We start from the raw sequence: 10,609 nt of genomic DNA, 5'->3' as shown, positions 1-10,609 counted from the left end.
CCACCTCCTGGCGTGGATGGGCCTAAACTGCTTTCAGCGCCCTTCAAGAGACTGTTGGAGACACCATGATTCCCACACATACATACACATACACATCCATTACATGTACAGAAATAAGATTAAAATGATTCCCACTACCATACCTTATACTGACTACAAGCTATAAACTTCACCTCAGCGAGGCCCAGGCAAGAATATTGGCTCTTTTGCATGCAACCGGAAATGATCGTTTATACAGTGGCAACCTCTGCACCAAACAAACAAACAAACAAAAAAAAACCAAACCCAAAATAACGACAACATAAAAGAGGAAAAAATAAGAACCTTTCACAAGCTTTGTTTTCAGACTAGACTAGTATGATATGAAGGACCAACGTCATGGTTTTCACCAGGCCAATTGAAAGTAGTGAATCAGCACAACGGGACGCACTGCCGGCATCCCGCGCTGTTAGGATGCTCCTCCGTTCACAGTATCGATACAGTAAAACAAAAACCTGCTCAAGAAACTCACAGCTATGCCATAAGAATAAAGGCCTTCACCATTTTATGTCAGCCCTTCATCACTACGCTTTGATGGATCAGTTGCCATCTGTTTCAGGAGAATGTTGCTCGTACAGGAGTTACTGCACCTTCACCCTTCTCTTCACAGCAAGCTTAGCAGGGAAACTTTCCCACTATATTTATATATAATATATGTATAGAAATAACTTTATGCTTTTATAGTTTGGTAGTATTCTTTTAAAAGTTCTATTTTAAAACACTTAAAAATCTTTTAAGCAACTAAAAGTAACTTTTGATGCTCTCTAGTGTGAACAGGATAGGATTTCAAAGTTTTTAACTTTTCTCTGTTTGATTTTTGGTAACTTCAAAAGCTATGACAAAAGCAGCATACTCTGCACGTCTCCGCTCCTCCACGCACCTCAATTGCAACGAAACCTACCTTAGCCCCCCCTCTCATCTCTCGTCTTCCGCAACTGCTCTCTGGCAACCTTACTGTTTCAGCACAATCCTGCTTGACCTTTGCCAGGAAACCCGACGGGGCTGGTCCCTCGGGCGGCCGCTTAGGAAATCATTCACTGCGTGATGATGCACTTGATGGGAGAGGAGGAAGAAGGGACAAAAGAAAAACGCAGGTGAAATATCGGTTTTCCTGGTTGAAATGGTCAATAAAATTGTACTTTGCAGGTGCCCAGCTCTGAACACCTGCAAAAGTTCCTCTCTTAGGAGCACATCCCTGTTCCACGTGATCCCGGTACAAAGCCCTGCCCTTCCTCCCCCTCCCCCAAAAACTCATTACAGCCACATCTGCTTTTTGAGAGAGACAAGGGAGGAACAGTGAGACCCTTCACTTATAAAAGACAAAAATATATAAAGTGAGGCAAGAATACATCACCCATCTCCAAATTATTCCCTTAAAAGGGGCAGGAAAATGATCCCAAGTCCCAGGTTGCAGGGGGCCAGAGACATTTCCACGTACCCCATATTGCACCATCAGGCTGCGGGGCAAGCTTTATGTTCACTGGGTCAATGTTCTGCTCGCCACACTCACGCTCTACCCGCTTGCCCAACCTGCTTTGCCAGGGCAAGACGGAGCGCTTTCCTTGTTCAGCGTCTCAGTGTTCCTCCCGTCACCTCACAGACCAGCACCTCACCCCTCCTTCTCGTGCACCTTACGCGTCCTCGAGGACTCCTTCAACCAGGCGTCTCCTCCCAGACCCAACCTGCGCAACCTGTTGTTCATTCCCCCTCCGTCATGAACAACTCGGCAACAGAACCAGAGAAAACTCTCCGAGTATTGCATGTTTTTTAAGAGACTTCTTCAGAAGATGTCAAGATATTTGCACTTATCCACCTGCCCCATGCTCTTCCGTGTCTGAAGCACGTAAGCACGTGCAAACACCAACAGCACACGCTGCAGGCACCTCTCTCTGGGTTTGCTTCACCGGCTGTAAACATCAGAGCTGCTCAGAATACAAAAGTTTAAGTCCGTGCAAGGGGACAGAGTTGTGATTGCTCTAGGAACCGCTCACTTCTAAGTATCCTGCACCCTTACGAGGAAATAAAGTAGGGTTTTCTTTTCTTTTTGCATTTCATTGATAAAAAAAGTTATCAAACTAGTTTGTAGAAATATGTTTAAAAGCAACCACCCATGATTGCTTGGCTGGGACAATAGCATTGCAGTACAGGATATTGCTGTTACAAAAGATCAAGGGCGTGTCGAGGGGGGAGCAGGGGCGAAGGACGACTTTGGTAGCCAGCCTCTAACTCCACAATTCAGCCAGTCCAGAAAAACTCTTCCTAACGCTCGACGACACCTGAAGCATGGCAGTGCACCAGGCAGGATGTCAGCGTGCCCTGAACATTCCAGAGCAGCCACAGCCAAGGACACCCTCCTCCCCAACCCTTCTCCCAATGCATCAGAGGCTAACGCAAACCTCACAGCCGCTAAACTTCATTTTCAGTAGCTGAAATGCTTCAAATTTTGCTGACCTCTAGAATATCGCCTTAGAGCCATGCCCGCTTTGAACAGGGGGCGTTGAGGCCGCACGCCTGGCATGGGCAAGCCAAAAGCCCTAAACCAATAGTTTAAGGTAAAAAGAGACACACCAAAAATAAGACAGGGGTAAATACACTCGGGCAAGGCAGGTTCCACCAGGACAGTCTTCTTGTCTTTACCGTGGCAACTGCCTGGGGAAGGGAGAAAGGCAACGGCCCCTTGCCCCTGCTCTCCCCTTGAGCTGGACCAGCAGATATGGCGAGGAGCAGCCCGCACGCTGGGCTCACCCGGTCTGCACGGCCGGCGGGACCGAGCTGCTGGGCCAAAACGCTGCCGAGAAATACAAATGACTGCTTGTCCCAGGTCACTGCGGAACATTAAAAAAGTTGAAAATCCTGTCGATCCCTGAATAAGAAGTTGATTGACACAGTTGTTCTGTTTTTCTCCAAGAGGAGGAGGAATAAAGGAGAAAAACTTTTAACACTCTACGTGTGTGTGTGTGGGTGTGTGAGAGAAAAGAGAGAGCGAGAGAGAGAGAAAGATTCTGCAATTTTGGCAACATCTTGGGAGCTTCTTTCTGTCCAGTGGTGGCATTGCACTAATTACAGTACCAGCCTGCCAGGTTGGTGCTGACTCTTCAGAGCCAAAAACGGGAAGACGGTCCTTTCTCCCCAGACTCTGCAGCCGTGTTTCAATCTGGCCCAGTTGTGGACACAGATCCCTGTGCCGTCTCCACCACAGCGACAGCCTCCTCCTGCGGAGGAGATTCCTCCTCCGCCTGCCCCCGAGACGTGACGGTGGTCTCAGGGGAGATGCTGTGGGGCCCTTCCAGAGGCATACAGCCAGGGTGGTTCTTGCGAAAGTGCTGGTTGAGGATGGCCTGGAAAGGGAAGCTTTTGCCGCAGACGTGGCAATGAAAGGGCTTGTTGCCTGTGTGCTTGCGGATGTGGTACTCCAGCTGATCCTTGCGGGTGTACTTCTTCCCACACATGCGGCAGACAAAAGGCGTGATGCCCATGTGGAGACGCATGTGTCGGTCCAGGCTGCCTTTCTGGTTGAAGGACTTGGCGCAGTAAATGCAAGTGAGACGTGGGTTGTACCGGAACCAGCGCTCCGAAACCTCCTGCTCCCGGAGATATTCCACATAACCGCTCACTCCAAGCATGGCCCATTCCTCCCCCTGTGAAGGAAGTGACAGAGATTTAAATAACAAGCAGCCTAAAACAAATTGCAGGAAAGAAGATCAGGCCCCGGTCCAGCCAGTAAAGCAGTGCAGCATGTGCCAAACCTCGAAATCAGCAGCGCTAATGTCTTCAACCTCAAGCACACATTTAAGTACTTAACTGGAGCCTTGGGGCCAAAGACAAATGAGCAATCAATTAGAAACCTCTGCTATGGCGGCTCCTTCTGCCAAGTCATTTGCTAGATCCGGAGAAGAAAAGACAGCCCTTGTCAGGAGGGTGCTTAGCCACCAATTGAGTTGGGGATCAAATGTGTCAATACACATTACTTTTCTTAAAACTTGGGCCAGTTTGATTAAAATACTGTTTACCACCTTCTGGTTTACTTACTGAAGGTGAAAAAAAGAAGCCAATTGATGAGCTTGCAGTAAAACAATGATGGGATAAACTGAAAATCGTATCTGAAACTCTTTAGGTGTCATTTTACACAAGTATTTACTCAGGTGTTAATCAGGGTTGATTTTATAATGAATCACATTTGCCTAAACGGCTGTGGAACCCATCCCAGCCCGGCAGCATTGCAGGGCAGGATCCAGCAGCACAGCGAGCTGGCACGACGGGCCCGAGTCCCACAGCAAGGACTCACTGGCTCCTTGTTATTTTCTGAAGCCAGAAAGACCAAGAGCGAAGGGTAACCCTGAACCACAAGCGTGGGTGCTAGGACAGCCACTTCTGGCTATCGTATTCAGAACGAGCACAAACAGTCTCCTGGACAACTCCGTGCTGGAGGACGCAGTATTTGCACTCCCACATCTTACACCATTTCCTGATGATGCCAAGCGTGGACAAGCAACCAGTGTAACAGTAGGAGGGCTTCTCCTCCAGCAAGCAGGGCTGTGCACGTGCCAGCAGCAGCGTAACCGTGCCAGGTCCTGTTGAATCTGGCTGTACAAGCCCTGGTAAGCTGCTCAGGACTAATGGAGATCCACAAAGCTAGGGCGCTCTCTTTCCACTCCACCACTGCCACTGGGCAGGGATCAGGGCAGACTGTTTTTAGCAGTGGAAGGTGACAATGCTTCCCCGTGTACATGGCAGCCTACGGTTTTACGTTATGAGGCCATCTCACAATGGAGAAATAATAGCTGCTTTTTCTGCTTTTTCTGTAAAGCTAAAATTGCTTTGTATGTCACAGGTGCCCTGGAGGGTTAGTTTGACCTGAAATTTTCTAGATGTATTCTGAGGACATAAAACAAAGCTTCGGCAAAATAGGAACAAAAAGGTATCTTTTGTTTTATGGCAGCGTATTACGAAGTTAGCAGACAGCAATCATGATTTGTTCCCCTTGCTTCACTTGGTCTTACTCAAGGGCAAAGCAGCCTGGTAACACATCACCTGCCCCCAGCAAAGTCATTTGGTTATGAACTGACACGTTACTTATCTGCCAGGCACACGCGAGTCGTTTTACAGTGCTGAGTGTTACACTTGCACAACGGTGCCACTGCAATACTGACTGTATGCAACAAAACCATGAGACCAAAACGATTAGGCACAATTATTACTGCCATGTCCCACTTTGCTGCACTCTACTGCCCACCGCCCTCCCGTATTCTGCATATCTCTCCCTCCTACCCCAACACTATGCCTCTACCCCAAAAAAGCAGGTAATTCAGAGCTCCTTTACACTGCAAATTCTGCTATGCAACACAGTCCCTTGGGGACGAGACAGAGAAGTCTCTACAAATCCACAGTCCTTTGATACTCCACCCTAAAGGTTTAGTGGTGTAGTGCCTAGAGAGCTTTTTGGAATGGTATTGGTACTAGCATGGGAAGGTTCAGCTGTTGTCACCCCTGAGTCTTCCACCGAAGCCAACTGACGCCTCCTCCCTCAGCACAGGCATTTGCTGCCAGTGTTTTAGGGCAGACCCAACCCTGCAGGCAAACAGGGTTTCTCCTCAGGAGCCAGTGGCCTGCCCAGAATGAGGGTTGACATTTACGCCCTCAGACAACAAGAGAAACTGCTCATGTTTTCCAGGTATCTGACCAAAACCCCAAACGACAGACAATCAGTTGGAAGTCATACCGATGCCAGACGTTCTCAGTGTGAGCAACTAACCCTTTGCAACAGTAGATGGTCCTTGTTTCACACACATTATTGCTTGCAAATAAAAATATTGCACACTTCACCACAACACAGTCCCCTTCACCTTCAATGCCCACATTTACTTGCAAACTTCTTGATCTGCCTACCTGGGAACTGGGCTGCTTGGGCTCATCCGTCCGCCCGGGAGACTCGCTTTTTGATCTGTACCGCTCAGTCACAGCAACCATGCTGCCAGAAGGGCTAAATCTGTGGGGTGGGGGAAGAGTGTAAATGGAGTTTTTAATGGGCATCAGGTCACTATGGTGTTTAGAACAACGGGTGAGCAATAGAGGCACCTGTATAGCATCTCTTCATCCTCACCAGCTAACACACAGGAGGCGGAACAGCGCAAGTATAAAGGAAAAACCAAGTCATACTGGTCTGTGGTTTCAGTCTTAACATCTGAAAAATAAAACTGAGTCATTTGGCTTCCAGTTCAGTAACAGAGAGCTTTTTGGTTGCTATCGCAAGTAAACTGATATGGGCCCAGTGACTCAGGAACTGCAACAGGAGAAGAAACTATTTCGCCAAGGGCACCTCTCATTCACCACCCACGCCCTCCTCCCCTTCCAAGTGTGAAACAGAGGTGGTGTGATGCACTCCAGGTGGGAAACAGTGGCTACTGAGTGCAAAACGAGATGCTCAAGGCCAGCTGATCCATGGAAAAACTCTAAGGAACTAGGAAAGGATTGCTCTCCCAAGGGCCAGCTCAAGATCATTCCCACTGACTGCTTTAAGTGACAAGTGACAGAACATCCACTGCTTCCAGGTAGCTGTTCCCCCATGGGACAAGAGGGATTGTGCTAGAAGAGAGGCAGATGTGAAGGGAAACCCTACAAATACAAACCTCCCAAACACAACAGATCTGCCCTTTATCAGATGCGCTCTTTGGTCTGACCTAAGTGCAAGAAAACAAATGCTGGATTGGAGGGGAAGCAGATGGATGGAGAATCACCACAGCAGGTTTCAGCACCTATTTTCAATAAAGGCTTTCTGCTCTTTCACATGAATCAAAGCTACAGCAGATGCTGATGGGCTCCCTGTCAACTGCATCAGAAGACGTAAACCCACGACCCACTGCTGTACTGGACCGCCGGGAAGAAGATTTCCTCTTGACCTGCAGCGGGTGACCGGCTTGCTTCTCGGCCAGAACCACCCCCAGATATTCAGGCCAGAATGCACCATCGCAATGATACTTTGCATAACGCGTATCGTACGTGACCTCGTTAATCCCGATGCAGAGCCCGGTATCTACTGAGGCTGAACTGAACATCTTCTTTAGACCAAAATCCCACCTCAGCTGAAACACCAAGAAGTAAAGATTATAACCTATGCACCTCTAAGTGCCAATCATTAATTTCCCAAGCTCGCCTCTACCTGGAGATCCTGGTCTGATCAGTACCCATCCAAAACACTGTAACCCAACCGGAACCCTTCCTAACACCAGGAAAGAATATTCCTTCAGTGCTTATGCTTGGCCACAGGAAATAGAATGGGAAACGTTCCAAAGCGACCAACCCAGCCACGTAAAAATCTCTTACAGCCAAGGTCAGTAATTAAGTTAAAGACGACTCACCTATCAATCTCGCTGCTGGTTGGCCTGACCACTTTGGCACCGGAGGAGCCTAACACGTAAGCCTCTTGGCCCATCGGTCCGTGGCCTGTGGTGTCGATCACCATAGCATTGACCTCCTCAGCGCTGCTCCCATCTTCTCCCGATGGCTGATGCTCTGCCCCCAGCCACTCCTCCAGGTTCTCCATTTTAATGCGTACTCCTCCCAGCACCCGGACATCGTCATCATTCCGGCCCCCGCGGTCTCCCATTCCCGTCTCAACGTACCACTGTCCCGCTCTGTTAATCCGTAGTATGGGCTCCCTGCTTTCCACATCTGAGCTCTGCTCAATTATCTGGGGGCTGGTGGACTCCTCGGGCGGGCTGAGCTCCCGAATGTCCAGCACCGTGCTAACCTGGCCCAGACGACTCCCCTTCGGGGTGTTGTGACGTGGGCTCAGAGACCGATTTAGATTTGGCGTCATCCGGTGAGACTCCGGTGGTCTCTCCTGATGCTTTGTCCTGGTCTGGCTCAATTCCGCTTCCACCTCTGCCACGTTAATTTTGAAATGAATTCCCTCCAGAATCTGCGTGCATTTGTCTATGATGTGCTGCATCTGCAAGAAACTGGCGGCCGTTAGGTAACTGATGATGTCAGCCAGCTGCAGACATATCCTACCGGTGTAACAAAAGGAAAGGAGCTGCTCAAAAACCGAAGGGTTCTTGATGACAGAAATGGACACGGTGCTCATTTCGTTCAAGGACATGTGGTCACGGAAGTAGGGCGAGCTGGCAGCCAGCACCACCTTGTGAGCGTGGAAAGCTTGGCCCTGGACGTTGACCACGATGTCACACAGGCGGCCCTGCATGCGTAACTGATTCAGGTGGCTCAGGACAGAGTTACTGAAGTCAGGAATCTCCAGCTGTATGTTCCCACTCTTCTCCATGGCTGTCCCAGTTGCAGGTGCACAACCCTACTGGAAAGGGGGAACAAAAAAGACCATCACTAACAGAGTTAGTCTATCATTTGCATTTAAAACATTTTTCATCTACTTTCACGCAGTTTGAAATAGTGGGATTTTTAGAGAACTCTCTCAGCATTTAATTTACCAGCAGCTCACAGCACTTCTCTGGTCTTGATGAGCTGTACACCACCTCTCACAAGAGTTATGTTAAACCAGTCCCCAGTAGATGCCCGTTCCCCATTCCCTGTGGCTTAAGTGCTTGAAACAGTTTGTTCTGTCAGCCTTAATAAAAGCACATTTGCATTGTAAAGGAACATTAAAAATGGTTCAGGTACTAAAAATAGGCAATTGATTGCATAATGGATTGAAATACTTAGCACTTGTACCTTCTAAGCACTTGGAAAAGGGAAAGTCATATTGTTATCAGAACAATATCACAGTTGTTAACAGTACTTTTTACAAGGGCCTGTAGTGACAGGACAAGGGGTAATGGGTACAAATTGAAAGCGGGGAGGTTTAGATTGGATATCAGGAAGAAATTCTTCCCAGAGAGGGTGCAGAGGCACTGGGACAGGTTCCCCAGAGAAGCTGTGGATGCCCCATCCCTGGAAGTGTTCAAGGCCAGGCTGGATGAGGCTTGGAGCAACCTGGTCTAGTGGAAGGTGTCCCTGCCCATGGCAGGGGGGGTGGAACTAGATGATCTTTAAGGTCCCTTTCCGCCCAAACTGTTCTGTGATTCTATGATCCCTCCCTTTGTAGAACAGGAATCAAGAAGGAGACACTGGGACCTAAAACCTCCTCAGAGACTCTCAAAAAGCTGACCAGCACATATTTGACCTAAAGGAGTCTTACGTACTTTGTTAAAATCGAGACATTCATCACAGGTGGCGTTTCTGACACATGGCAGAAAATATATAACAGGAGAGTGAAAGAAAAAGAACAGAAGCCGGTTCTAAACACCAGCTTATCAGAGCATCCACCGGGCACAAGTGGCTCCCTGGCAAAAGAAGCTGACGTCTGTGGGGTTTGAGATGTTACATACAGCAAAAGACAATTTATGAACAATGGGGATTAACAAACTAGCTCTCCTACTTTCCCTTCCATAATTCATTTTTCTATAATCATCTTGTTTCATTTTGGCAAAGTTTGAAAAGGAGCCCTGACCATATATGGTAAAAATTTGGAATGATCCAAAATTAGATGTAAACTTGCCCCCCACCAAAAAAAAAGAAAAGAAAAGTACATAAGGTTATTAAAGACCACTCCTGGTGTGAACAGCTTCCAAGCTGGATGGCATCTGAAGTGCCGACTAAGTAGAGTGCTGCAGATATCAAAACAATTTCAGGCAGGCAGGCAGGGAATACCAAGGCTCAGAGCGCCGACCCCAAGAAATCTCAGTCTAGCATGCAGTGAAGCATGTGTGCTTCCGAAGGACTTTTTTCTCCTAACCTATGAACGCTGCAGGATAGCACACGTTCGTATGCCCAAGCAGACTTTGTGCAAACTTGGCAAAATATGTTACTAAACCTGAAGCTGCAGGACAGCCTGTCAATCTCGTGAAGCTGTGCAAAGAGATTACTAAACGGCTGGATGGCTGTATGTCTCTGGGGTAGGTGAGATCAGGGGCGCACAAAACTTCACAAGGTGCAGCTCAACAGTGCTGTGTCTTAAGGCTTCTTCTCCCCTTCCCCTATCTTTAGAAGAAAGGAATAAACCCCACAGAAATCAAGGAAATAGAGCGCACAGGTCCGAGTCAACATAAGAGCAGAACTTCAAACGCACAAAACAAGCTGAAAGAGAAAATCTGACGTCTTACCTGTAATGTTATGAGTAACATTCAAAGGGGAAGAAACGGGGGTGGTATCTTGTTTGCTTTTTTCCTTCTGATGTAGTAAGAAGGTGTCTAAAAACTTTTTGCCCCCTTCCCCTTTAGAAGGGAAAAAGAAAAGAAAGAAAAAATGTAGCACAGAGAATCAGGTTCTCCCAAGCACAATCAAGAACACCAAGCTTCGTCATTCTGTTTTGCTGGACGACAGAGCAGCAGGATTAGCTAACCATTGCATGACGTCTCACGCCAAACCACCGCGAAACGCTGAATCTTACCAAATTGGTCTTTCCCGCTGTCTGCTCCGTGTTTGTGTTTTACCCATGGTCATTAAAATAAAAAAATGAAGTGCAAATAACCTGCATAGGTCGTTTCCTCTCTTACTGAGCTGGTATCTCTGGCACTAACCCTGCAAGCATTTAAACCCACACCAGGTTTTCCTCACGTGA

At 47.9% G+C, this 10,609-nt stretch overlaps 1 protein-coding gene across 1 annotated transcript; it reads right to left on the bottom strand.

The window, feature by feature from the left end:
- Window positions 1-3,188: 3,188 nt before the first annotated feature.
- ZBTB37 (zinc finger and BTB domain containing 37) lies at window positions 3,189-8,317 on the bottom strand. Its single transcript, XM_010160398.1, has 3 exons — window positions 7,395-8,317; window positions 5,926-6,025; window positions 3,189-3,677 (listed from the first exon to the last, which is right to left on the bottom strand). Exons 1-3 carry the CDS (start codon window positions 8,315-8,317, stop codon window positions 3,189-3,191), a joined length of 1,512 nt encoding a protein of 503 aa, XP_010158700.1.
- Between the last annotated feature and the right edge of the window lie 2,292 nt (window positions 8,318-10,609).

This window comes from Eurypyga helias, unplaced genomic scaffold (genome assembly GCF_000690775.1).
Source record: "Eurypyga helias isolate BGI_N326 unplaced genomic scaffold, ASM69077v1 scaffold30491, whole genome shotgun sequence".
Lineage (NCBI taxonomy): Eukaryota > Metazoa > Chordata > Aves > Eurypygiformes > Eurypygidae > Eurypyga > Eurypyga helias.
This window is presented reverse-complemented; position numbering and strand designations above follow the sequence as displayed.

Coding starts and splice junctions, on each gene's coding strand:
- ZBTB37 (XM_010160398.1), bottom strand. CDS start 8,317: ATGGAGAAGAGTGGGAACATACAGCTGGAGATTCCTGACTTCAGTAAC. Junction 6,026..7,394: donor ACCAGCAGCGAGATTGATAG/GTGAGTCGTCTT, acceptor CCCACCCCACAG/ATTTAGCCCTTCTGGCAGCA. Junction 3,678..5,925: donor CCAAGCAGCCCAGTTCCCAG/GTAGGCAGATCA, acceptor CTTCCTTCACAG/GGGGAGGAATGGGCCATGCT.